The 12,829-nt window shown below is 44.6% G+C and overlaps 1 protein-coding gene across 2 annotated transcripts in view; it reads left to right on the plus strand.

Annotated features, from left to right (window-relative positions):
* Window positions 1-12,829, plus strand: part of MICU1 (mitochondrial calcium uptake 1) — a 116,221-nt gene that overhangs the window by 59,335 nt on the left and 44,057 nt on the right. The window contains exons 8-9 of one of the 2 annotated variants that reach the window (XM_075717732.1): window positions 1,098-1,103; window positions 2,038-2,152. In XM_075717732.1, coding sequence (XP_075573847.1) covers window positions 1,098-1,103; window positions 2,038-2,152 — 121 coding nt within the window. The remainder of the gene's footprint in view (window positions 1-1,097; window positions 1,104-2,037; window positions 2,153-12,829) is intronic. The other variant, XM_075717731.1, reaches the window with a different exon arrangement.

The raw sequence follows: 12,829 nt of genomic DNA on the forward strand, positions 1-12,829 counted from the left end.
TTTCAGAGAGCGATTAATTTAATAACTTTTCTTTATTGTTAGTCTATGGATGTGGTTTTCAGCTTATGAGGAATATTTTGAGCTGTTTGCCGACTGTGAATTTTAGGTGCAGAAAGGAAACGCGTCAAAAGTAATAAGCTGACCTCTGGAACTTTTTCCTGGGATCCTGCGAGTGGGTGAAGTAGGCTGCTAATAGCTAGTTTCTGATGAACGCTGCCAAAGACAGGCAGGCGGAGGAAGGAGCAATAAATCACACGAGCAGGTGAGATGCTGCTGGCAACACCGCCAGCAGCAATCCCAGAAAACTGCTTTCTCCACAAATCCTGCCTTCGGTTTAAAGGAAAACCAGGCGCTGTTTATTTGTCCTTAACATAAGCATCAGTGTAATTTCGCTTCGGATCCGTCTCGATGGGAAGCAAAAGCTTTCTCCCCCCCCCCCCCAGTAAATGATACTTCAACCTGGTATCCCGTAAACATAAATAGTGGTTATCTTGCATAAAATGAATGCCATTAGCATGTTGTCTGCTGTTAGTGAGTCACCTCTTCTTATCCTGACGCTCTCCAGATGGTAAAGGACGAGCCACTGGAAGAGTTTTATTTGATCAGTAGAGCTGAACTCTTTCTTTTTTTTTTTTTTCAAAACTGTAATTTTTTTTTTTTTGGGGGGTGATGTATGTGATTATTTTTGTCTCTTTTCTTGTGGTTTCCGAACCAGATACGGGTTAAGTTTTCATCTAAATTATTAGCTGAGCTCATCCCCACTCTGCAGTCACATACAATGGTGAGTTCTCTCCAAAAAAAAAAAACCAAAAACCACCCAACCAACCCCCAAAAAACCCAAAACCCCGGAGGTGTATGCGAGGCATCAGCTGCAGACAGGGGGTCTGACCCGGAGAGGCTACGTGCTAACTCTTGCTGGGATGTCTGCTCAGGCTTCGTAGCGGTGCCCAGTCGAAGCAACAACCTGGTTGCTTCAAAACTTTCGTGCTCTTCGCAAGTCTAACTGTTCAACGTGATGTTATGTTTTGCCTGCTTATTTTATTGTCGGTTAACCAGTTTTCTTTCCTTTATCTTGTATATGATGGGATCTCCGCTAGACAGAGGTAACGGTGGGGGACAGTGGTGTAGCTGGACCCTCGTGTGATGGTGTTTGTCAGTGGTTTTTCCTAAAACCATTCCTAAACTCAGTCTTGCTGTCACCATGCTTCTGTGCTTGCATGACCTGGTTTCTGTGGAATAACCTCATCCATGCCTACTCCCCTTTATATATTAATTTCATTTTCCTCCGTGCGTGCGTGTGCCTCCTCCTGCTGTGTTCTTAAAATGGGTCACCAGTGTGGATTTCCTAACAGTTTTATGGATCCTTTTCAGTCTTTGAATTTTCAGCAGATCAAAGGGACTTGGATTTTTAGCTTAGTGAGGGAGATTAGCTGATAAAACACATGTGGTATTTTCTCTTAAAACAAGGTGTTGAAAAAGAACTGGAGCGAGAAGGATTGAGATTGGTATTGGTCCTGGTCCTCCTAGTGAGCTTGCTAAACACACTCCTGAATTGTGTGCTTTTGATAACTACACATTTTTGATAACTTTGATCATACTTTATATTCATGCGAAATAGTTCTTTCTTGGCTACTGCTACAACAAAGTATAACTAAAATGCTACTAGTGAAATATAATAATTTCCTTTTTGAATCCTCTATTAAAAAACCCGTGATTTTCATAACATTAATCTCTCTGATTCAGACAATATTAAGCAAAATGGACATAGTTATCTGTATTTCAGCTAGGCTAAACCAGCTAATTACATTGTGCGATTCCTTACCCCTGATTTGAGATGGGGAAGCACGGAACTTGCAGAGCATCTCTGACAGATTTGAAGGCTGGAAAAGGTCCACTGAATGCGAATGGAGGTAGTCGGGGTGTGTGTACATGGAATGCGTTGCTGGTGCTAAGGATACAAAGAAAGCCTTCCGTGTCTCTATTTAATCGATTGCTTTGTTTTCTCTTTTTTGGGGTATGGGTCGGATGAATCAATAGAAGTTATCCCAGGAGCGAGAGAAGTTTGCCGATGAAGACAGCATATTTTATGCGCTTGGAGAATGTGGACTCATTTCGTTCTCCGACTACATCTTCCTCACGACAGTCCTTTCCAGTAAGTATAGGGTTTTTTTTTTTCTCTGCAATTACTGCTTTTTTTATGTGTGAAGGCTGACAAGCATTGAGTTTGCTATTGTTGTCGTTCCCCTAAAAGGAATTCTTGATTGCTTAAAACTCGAGTGAATAATTGCTATTGCTTCATCTGGTTTAGGCTTAGCTTCGAATGGTTCAGAACGATGAGCAGATCGATGACTTCTGAAGACTTATTTCAAAATGCGGCAACGTTTTTTTGAATGAGTCATTCGATCTGCTGTTCAAAACTGTAAATGGAGGTGTGTTCTTGAGTTGTGTTCGTATCATATTCTTGTGTTTGGATTAATATTGCTTTCCAGCTCTTCACTGGTTACAAGGCTGTTGAAACTCTCTTGTCCAGCCGTATCTTCCCTTGGGTAAGCTCAGGCTTGTGCGTGAGGTAATCCAATGAGGAGAGAAGTTAAGCCGCTTACATTTCAACAAGTATCATTAGATACCTTCTGTCTTTTCACCCTGCTGCACTTGACTTGCATTTGTGGTATTTCTGTGATCTGCTAACCTGTTCCAGCAAAGTCTTCTGCACTTGAGGGGCTGGCACTTAAAAAGTTTGCTTTGCTGGCAAGAAACAGTGAAACTGAAGCCTTTGGTAATGCCAAATGGCATTTCTAGACTTTCTTCATGGGGAAAGCAAGCTCAAAACCTCATTTGCAGAGCTCCTCTAGCCGCTTGGAAGGTGCGGCGTGACACACAGGAAAGTCAACAGAAATTTTGGTTTTTCAGCCCCATTAGAAAATGTGGGGTAATGGGGAAAATGCCGCTGTCCAAATGAACTTGAGACATCGTATTTTTAGACTTTCAAAAAAAAAAAAAGGAGTGAAAACTTGGCCATCTAATCTTGTAAGTGTCTGTTTCACGGTGACCTGATTACAGGAATTAAAAAGCTGGACACTTCCCAGTTGATTGTAGACCCCCATTGCGACCTGCTCTGTGCTGTTCAGGGAGTCATCTGGGTAATTCACTGATGTTTTGTACAAGTAACAGGTGCTTTATTTTTTTTCCCCATGTTCTTGCATGCTCTAACACAGACAAATGAAAGAGGCAGCTCGTCGTTTGCTGCACACGGCATTTCAGAGGATCTGTTACCGGGGCAAAGCAATGTTCAAGGTCTTGTTTGATGTCAAATGGGTGTGGTAGAGGAAGACGTGTACGTGACCTTCACGTTGCGAAAACAAACACCGAGAGATAAATCTAGCTCAAGCCAGGGAATTTGTTTTATGATTTTAATCTGCTTTTTTGTTTGACTGAGTCTCAGAACTGACTCTTAAGACTTTTGCCGTTCCTTTTTTATGTTAGTCTAGCCTGTGCTGAAATTATCTAAGGTATTTTCACTTGTGTAGCAAGGGCTTTTCACCTGAGTCTCCACAGATGACAACGAACTCTCAAACCTATAGTGTCACGTTACTGAATGTGGTTTAGAAAACACTCGTGCCCTTGGCTTTATGGCTGTGCTGGTGGTGAACAACCCCCTAATCAAGTGCGCAGGGCGTAAAATTAATTTCATGTGCTTCCACAGGCGGCAGTAAGAGAAATTGTTCTTCCTTTGCTTTAAATTCTTTGTCATGAGAATAAAAGAAAAGGGACCACCCTGGGTTAAGAGTAGCCACCAGCCTTGTTTTGGAGGGTTATGAGGGAGGGAGGGATGGGGGTTTTTTCTCTCATTCTTGGGCTTTTAAATGTGTTCGCAATTACTGGGGAATCAGACTAACAAGAGGAGACAAAATTGGGTGGTGCGTGCTTTGAAGAACAATGTGAAGGGTGGGCAAGGCAGGAGCTTTCCAAAAGGAAAAATAAAAAATGAGAGAAGAGAAAAGTGTTCCAGGACTTCTAGGCTGAGTTTTAGGTATTTTGCTAAACGGTTATTGAAGATGGAGGAACGTCTCTGGAGCTACTGTCAAATGGTGATTCCTCAGAGGAAGAGTTTTCATTTCATTTTTAAAGCATTTGCTTTTATAAAAATAAAACTCCCATACCAGCCTTGTCCTGTGGCTAGATAGAAAATTGACTGTTATGCCACACTGGTTTAATCTACTAGTGAATGTTACCTTGCAGGAATCCAGTAGTTCCTGATTATTTTTTTTCCCTGGGAAATAAATAAAATAGAATGAGGAAAGTACATCTGAAACCTGACAGTTCAATATTGGTTTTCTCACTGTGTTGCTTAAATAACCCAAGAAGAAGGTATCCAGACAAGAAGGTATCTGGACAAGAGCGAGCTGTGGATTACATCAAATAGCTAAAAGCCACTAAATATTGAGAAAGGAAGGTGGTGCATGGAGCGCTGAAGCCGGATACTCAGAAGGGGAGCGTGAGATCGGGTCTGGGGATAGGAGGCAGGAGGGAGAGGTGCTCCTCCGCTGCGCTCAGAAGCGATGGGGAGAGATCAACCGCGGTCTGGTCCTGGCTTATTGAACTCAAAACCAATCAGTGATGGCCTCTGAAAACAAGAAACCCCAAAGGCTTTGTGTTACCGTGCTCCTCGGGAGCGTCGTGCCCAGCGCGTCAGCCGAGACGGCTCCTGCCCGTCTCCCTGGCTCCACCAAAAACACCGCCAGGCTTTGAGAGTGCTTGCCAAAGCTTTTCATTTAATTCGTCTTTGCAGCTGCAGCTCGCTTCAGTTGGATCCTCTGAAACACGGGCTGCGTGGCAGCTGCCGGGGAGGGAGAGGAGGAGAGAGGGCTGGAGGCTTCATCTCTGTGTTGCTCGCAGGGAGCTGTTTGCATATTGCCCAGAAAATGAAGTCTGTCACCGTATTTTATTTACAAGTGATTTATTGCTCTAGCACTGTCTGTTCTCGTCAGTGGCTGTGTTTCTGTGAAAATGTATTTTTACAAAGGCTAATAAAATAGCATTTAACTGCTTCAGAAGGACAGCCTGCTATTAAAGGCAACGAGAGCTGAGTGTCCTTGAGGATACCCCGTGGTTTTTTTGGTTGCTTCAGCTGCTCCCCGTGTTTTTGGGGCAGAGGTAGCAAAGGGCAGGCTAAGCAAAATGTCGATGGGATTTCTCCTGGGTCCTTCAAATATTATAGGGAAGCAATGTCTTTACTTTCTTAAACCAAAGAGGTTTTTGATTTTGGACTTGCAGAACAGGTGGAGGAAGGGAAGAAAGAGCTTCTCCATCATCAGCGCCTGCAGTTTCTGCGCAAACGCGGTCTGTTGTCCAGGCGCGCTAATGCCTACTTGATTAACAGGTGCTGAAGGGAGCTGGACATTAAAAGAGTAAGTTGGTGGTGTTTCCATAATTGGGCTGTCACTGTGTCTGGATTTACTCCTCCTGGAAGGAGGGTTAAACAGCGTTGGCTCAAGCCAAAGGAATTATTTTCTTGCCAGGGCTCTTCTAGCAGATCCACAGCTCCTTCTCCCATCTCCCACGGGCTCTTTCTAGAGCGCAGTGTGCTGCCATCCCTTACGGGTACTTTCACCTGGCAGAGATTGACCTTTTTTTTTTTTTTTTTTTTTTTAAAACTTTTTCCCCTGTGTAGAAAATAAATCCCAAACCATCTAGCTCTGGAAATTACTTTCTGGCCGCATCTCAAGCGCTGCGCAGGTCCCTGCGACGGAGGTGGCGCGGCGTGCTCTACTGCACCGCTGCGTGCGGACGATGTGATCTCCGGCGTTCGTGCTGTGGTCACTTGGAGTATGTGTTGCTGGCTGACACAAACGTCTTCAGCCTCGTCCCTGCCGTGAGCAGATCACCACCGTAGCGGCGGCGTTTTAATCCTGCAAAGCGGCACTAGGTGCCATAGGGCTCATTTCTCAAGAGAAGGCAATACAAGGTTGCTTTGAGTTTATAGGAAAATTTTTGTTGTTTGTCCTGTTCATGCTAATTCTATCTTTACTCTAAACTTTCAAGACCCTCCGTTTGCCTACGTGCATATACATGGGTCTGTCTCAGCCACACTGTGTGGTGCAGGGATGTTTTCAATGCCTGAATGTCCAGAAACAGATTGCTCTCCTCTCCATTGGGAGTTTGGGATCTTCCCAAGCAGGGCTTGACCTCTCCGGTTTGAAAACCAATGTTAGGGCATGGGATGCTCTAGCAGCTCTCCACTGGGAGTTTGGGATCTTCCCAAGCAGGGCTTGACCTCTCCGGTTTGAAAACCGGTGTTAGGGCATGGGATGCTCTAGCAGCTCTCCATTGGGAGTTTGGGATCTTCCCAAGCAGGGCTTGACCTCTCCGGTTTGAAAACCAATGTTAGGGCATGGGACGCTCTAGCAGCTCTCCACTGGGAGTTTGGGATCTTCCCAAGCAGGGCTTGACCTCTCCGGTTTGAAAACCAATGTTAGGGCATGGGACGCTCTAGCAGCTCTCCATTGGGAGTTTGGGATCTTCCCAAGCAGGGCTTGACCTCTCCGGTTTGAAAACCAATGTTAGGGCATGGGACGCTCTAGCAGCTCTCCACTGGGAGTTTGGGATCTTCCCAAGCAGGGCTTGACCTCTCCGGTTTGAAAACCGGTGTTAGGGCATGGGATGCTCTAGCAGCCCCTCCGCCTGCTTCACTTGGTTTTTCTTTGTTCATCTCTTCAGCCTTTTCATTTGCATGGTGCGATGGGCCGATGGTTCTCCACCAACCTCCTGTATCGTGGAGGACAGCGAATTTGCAGTGGGGAAGGGCTATTCTGTGTGCAGCACTTAGCCTGACTGAGAAGTTGCAGAAATTTACTCATGATTGTTTCTATAGAATTAAGAAATAGAGTAATTTGGTGTTGCTCATAGCAATATCCCAGAACCTGCAGAGGTTTGGGGTGTCCTCTTTCCCTGGGCGTTCCTGAGAGATCACAGCTCCTGATGGCCTTCGTCTGGAGCTGCCATCTCCATGGCTTGTTTCCAGGTCCTTGTTTCAGAGAGGCGTTGAAGAGGGAATCTGGATTTCCAGCAATGCTCTGAGTGTCCATGTGGTAACTGATGAGAAGTTGTTGAATGGTAAGCCTTGTACTCCAACCCAGGCGCTGTCACATTCTCTCAAACCTCTGAAACTGAGGTGTACGTTTGATGTTAAAACCAAAATACAGGATTTGGTGTTGAAATTACACAGTCTCTTTGGTTCACAAGCTAACAAACAAAATAGAAAAGTGAAACAGCAATGGTATTTTTTTTTTCAATTTTTTAAAAATGATTGAATAGAAGAAAGATTAAAAATGGCATTATCTGGGACATCGCTCCAAGGAAAAGCGTACTGCGTGCTTGGCGTGGATTTCTGTGTCTGGAGGTAGCGCACTGCCATGGTACAGCTTTCCAAAGGGGGGATCGGAGCAATGTGGGCACATGCCGCTCGGCAATCCTGGAGCTGGGTGCTCAAGCAGGGCTTGAATCCACGTGCCTGGGTTCAGCCATGTGAACCGCCCGCGCGGATTTAGAGTGAGGAGCTGACAAAAACTCTGTTGCTCTCGGTGTAGGTTGTTTAGGGCTTTTCTTACTATTAGTAGTGGTGGTATTTTTACTTCGCATAGTGGCAGGTTCCTTATCGGCCATTTCCTACCCCTTTCCCGGCATGTGGAGCTGCGCTGGAGCACCAGGCTTGTGCTGCTGGGAAATAACACCCACCTACCCCAAACGTGTGCCCGCAATAGAAATAGCAAAAGGTGTACTTCTACCAGGTGCGAAAGACCCGTTTTCCACTCGTGAAAGCGGCATTATATTTTAGATTTTAACTGGAATTCGAAAGTCAAATGAAAACTTGATTTTCTGGATGTTAGACCGCTTTAAAGCTTCGGTCTGTATTTTAGTGGGATTTGCATAGTTAGGTTTTAAAATGATGCATTTGTATTATTTCAGAGGTAATTCTGATTCTTCCTTGTAATAAGAAATAACCCTTAGCTATTTAAAGATATTTCACCTTTAGAACTGATGATACTGTGGCTCAGTCTCCCATGTTGTGGACTAGGTTATTTCAGCTGCCTGTTATTTACATTTTTGGGTTGATTAACAGTTTAAAACAAACAAAAAAAAAAAAGGTTGGTGGGATTTGGATTAGTTTCTGAAGTAGTGGAATAATTTGAAAGGAAAATTTGTGCAATGTTAGGACATTTTAATGTTGGTCATCCGCCTCCCCCCCCATACATGTTGCAGCTGGGGCTCAGCCATCTATATTCTATGGATAGTTGCTTCCCTATAAGGCTGTAACTGTTCTCAAAAAAATATTACAGCATTCGGAGACTCATTATGTGGAAGTGCATCATCTATTTCTTCCCTTTTACTGGTGCAGTCGCTTGCAATGAGCTCGACTCCAGTGCTGGGCTGCTGGCTGCGGTCTTGTAAGGGTGAGATGGTCTGTGACCCTGATTCTTTCCTTGAGACAGAAATGTTCCAATTCAAACACGTACAGAAAAAATTGTCGCCTAAAATACCGCTGGGCAGAGTCAGACAGAATAATGACCATGCGGATTCGTGTAACTTAAGGGGGAAAAAGTCGTGATTAATCTTTGGCTGGAGGAATAAGGTAAGCTTTTTTAAATGTTGTGCCCTGAAAAAAGGAAAAGAAAAAATATTTAAAGCTGCAAGGCTCGAAGTGCCCTCTCTCTAGATGAAAATCTGTCTCTACCCTAGGATGACTGTGTTAATTTTGTATTCATGATGAAGATATTCTTAATTTTGGGATAGATGGAGAAGAAGCAATCATAGTCTATTTAACTCCTAATGACTACTTTTTCTTTAAGTAACTCCCCAGCTGAATTCTTGATCTTTTGTCCCACACTGGAGTTGCTTGGGGAGTTACTGGGTCGCAGGGTGGATACTGAAGTCCTGAGATTCTTTGTGTTTAAATTCAGACCAAGAAATTTTCAACCACGTCTGAAAGGAGCAATGTTTATTTTCCAAATGCATATTCAAAATAGTTTTCCAAAAATGCGGTACCTCCGCCTGAGGTGCAGACGCTCTGATTTTGGGGACTGTAGCCATGTACTGCAGGAATTGCAACAGGAGCCAGAGGGAAAGATTTGTTGAGAGGTATCTCCAAGCGTGGAGCGTTGAGTTTGGGGGAGAGAGAAGATCAAATGAGCGTGCAAAAATAGTGAAATGCGGCCTTTCTCATCAGTGAGCATTTATTGTCTTTCCAAATGCATTGCTTCTGGTGAGAGTAAATGGCAATAAAGAGCAATTGAGTGCTGCAAATTGGTCCAGTGAATAATTCAAAATAGTTAAAAATGATATAATTGGCTTAAAGGTGCCTAATAACCCTTCTAATGCCTCGGAGGTTCCCTGGGGCTTTATACTGATGGATCGGGTGGGTTTTTCGATGCGGTCAGTGCTGCTGCTTGCCATCTGTCTGGTGGAGGTTGCTCATCTCTGTAACGCTACTGCCTGTGGCTTGTGGTTTTCTTATTGCCTTTCTCTTCCCAAATATTTGATTTGAACAAACGAGTCGAGAAAAATGTTAAGTGCCCTTTGCACTAACTCCCAGGTTAGTTGAAAAAGCAACTCGGTGTGTAGAGCTGGTGGAACTATAAATCTACGGAATAATTCCAACTTGATCTTTCTAGATATATTTGCATACATCTCAAAGCAGGGAATAGGTAACTTGTGAATTGATATTGGTGCGGGCTTCAGTACCCTGTTTTCATGTAGACATGGTTTAGTCTAGTCTACCCTTGATTGGCTTAGCGTAGACTTGGTAGTGTAGGTTAATGGTTGGACTGGATGATCTTAAAGGGCTTTTCCAACCTAAACGATTCTAGTGTTAATGATTTGGAGGAATCATTAGGAGGCGGTTGTATCCTCCCGAACACCTAAAGACTAGAAATAACGCTAGGAAAAAAAACTGCGGCTGCTCTGGCTGCTTCCTGACTCGTTGCCCAAGGGAAATCAGTTGCAATGAAAAATCTTGATTCTGAATAATGTCCAAAAGGATGGCGAGGAGATGGGTCACAAAATCGGAGCGAGCTGGAAGAGCAGCTCAGCACTTGGGGAAATCCAGAAGTGGTTTTGCCTTGTAAAGACAGGCATTGCGCCGTATTAAAAGCAAAGAGTCCTTTAAATGGTTTTGATAACCGTTGCAGGAGGAATATTGCGTTCATTTTGAGGCACCTTAATTACGGAGGCAGCGGGGAAGTTGGGAGAAGCTGCAGTCAAGAAGGGTAAAATTGGGGGGCAGAATAAAGGAGAGGGGGGAGCAAAAAGGCTAAGTTGAGCTAAGCAAAGCAGCATCTGCTGCTTTTATGGTCTGCAAGAAGGAAGTACAAGAGGAAGAAGAGAGATGGGTGTTGTGCAGGCTGGTGTAACCACGAGTAACGGGACAGGGTGGGCAAGGGGGGATGAGCTGCCGTTGGGACGACTCTTCCCCCGTAAATCCTGGTCAGAAACATCCCACCCGCGAGGAGAAGCAGAAATCATCTCACTCGGGACCAATAAATTCAGGCTGCCCGGAGATCAGGGACATACATCTTAATGACCATTTCTTCCTGAGCAGGAGCGGGATGAGCTAATTGTCTTCGGTGCCCTCTGGTTTCCCTGGCTCGCGTTCACATTTGCTGGATTTAAGTGTTGTTACGAGTAATTGGAGTTAGATGTGCGGTTCGGAGGGAGAAATGAGCTGTGTCGCTTATTAGCTAAAGGAATGAAGTAATTGAATTTGCCAATTTAAGGACACTTTCCTTCCCTGTCCTTACAAAATACTGACCCTGCAGATTTTTGATGCCAAACCGTTCATTTTAGTTTTGCGAGTGATGTTCTCCTCTGGGGCTTTGATAAACTGCTCTTGAAAATGTGTATTTAGAGAAGGGAAAGGAAGGAAATGGCCTTTGTGAGGGGTAGGTTAAGTACCTTGCTTTCTCTGTTCACTCCATGTCTGTGCAAATGGGACGTGGTATTCTATTTTTCCTCAAAGAAAAGGGGGGGGGGACACACACACCCCAAACACCAATTTTTAACAAGGGGTAACAAATTTTCTAATCTCAGAATATACATCATTCTACCCTGACAGGGAAAATGGAGGAAGAAAGATGAGATGTGTAAATTGCTTTTTTTTTTTTTTTTTTTTTTGGTAGCATCTCATAAGTGAATTTGAGCTTTGTGTAGTCCCCTTTTTCCTCATAGATTTTGGGGGCTAATAGGAGGAAATTGCGTCCAGGCTTTCATGCAGGACGTGCAATTAAAGTGAATAAAATTGGATGCCTTATTTAAACGTTAGGAGGGTAGTTGGAAGGCGCTTAATATTGTTGCTCTTAAGGAAATGGGGAATTAATCTCTGGAAATGATGGATGGACGCAGAGGAGGCTTTTTGTATAAACCCCTTTAATTAGATTGCATCGTTGAAGAGATTATGAAGCTGGTGTTGAGGACGACTGGTCCACCCGAGTGCCTCTCGGCTAACGCTGGAATGATGAGGGATGGAGCAAAGGTCTCCCCATCCCGGCAGGACGGAGAAGCTGGGTGGAGGCATCGCTTCTGCTGCAGGGCTGTGTATGAAATAACCCACCATGGCCGTGGTTAGAGGAGATGTTGCGTATAGAATCATCGAATTTTAGGTTGGAGAAGACCTTTAAGATCATCCAGCCCAACCACCTTTAAGATCATCCAGTCCAACCATTAACCCAACGCTACGCACATGGTGTTTGGAGTTTCGAGCCTGAATAATTGGCAGGAGGAAATTGGAAATCCGGAGGTGATAACGGCAGGGCTGTATATATCGAGCGGCTAGTGACAGGTCGTTCCTGCCGTCGAGTTTAATGTTGCCGTACATCTGTTTAAGCCACAAAGCAACTGGAAAAAGTGATCTCATCAACGTGTGTGCTGAATCTTTTCACAGTAAAGTGCTACGGTCTATTATAGCAAGGGGAAGACACGATGTAAAAGTCTCCTGGCCCGAAATGGAAGCTGTAACTAATGTACAAAATCCAGTTCAGTTAATTCCATATTAATACATTTTTGTCAGAGTGATTCCTCTCTGCGCTCCCCCTCCCGCCTCCACCTGGGAGATGCCTTAACGCAGAGCGCTGGTTGCTGAAACTCGTTACCTTTTGAGCATCTGCAAGAAATATTAAAAGTTGATTGCAACAGATGAGGTTAAAGGGGGATGAGCCTCACCGGTGATCCGCATCCTGCCCCCGGATTTGGGTGGCGAAGAGCAATCTTCAGAACAAAAAAAAAGGGGCTAAGTGTTAATCGGTCATTTCAGATGACAACCTAAGCACTAGTTATAGCCTGGAGGATTCCCTAGAAATCCCAGCAAACACCAAAAGTCCTGTAGGTGGTATGCATTAGGAAGTAGCAGAGCGGGATGAGTTCTCATATATTAGCTTAATTTGGAAAAAAATTGCGGCACCATGTTGTAGCTTTAAATGGCGACGGGTTACAGAGCCCAAAATGGAAACGTGCTGAAATTCTTTGGGGTGCAGCCGAAAGAGCGCGGTTTTGCTGTGACGGGTTGCTGTGAGGTGATGCTTTTGCAGAGTTCTGGCTAAACGAACCGTGACAACGTAGACTAAATGCAATGAAAAATAAGGTGCCACGCCGGCTCGGGTGCGTCTCGGCTGGTGAGCTCCAGCTCGCGTGTTATCTCGATGTCCGAGCTGGACTGAGACAGAGCTGGTGATGATTTGTTGAAATTTGCACAGTGAGAGAAGAGCTGAGCCTGGAAGAGAATTACCCAAAGTTCAGGTCTGCTCCTCACCCGGCGGCTGCTTCGCAAAGCACGGAGAGCGCT

The sequence above is a fragment of the Pelecanus crispus genome, chromosome 10 (assembly GCF_030463565.1).
Source record: "Pelecanus crispus isolate bPelCri1 chromosome 10, bPelCri1.pri, whole genome shotgun sequence".
NCBI classification, from domain to species: Eukaryota; Metazoa; Chordata; class Aves; order Pelecaniformes; family Pelecanidae; genus Pelecanus; species Pelecanus crispus.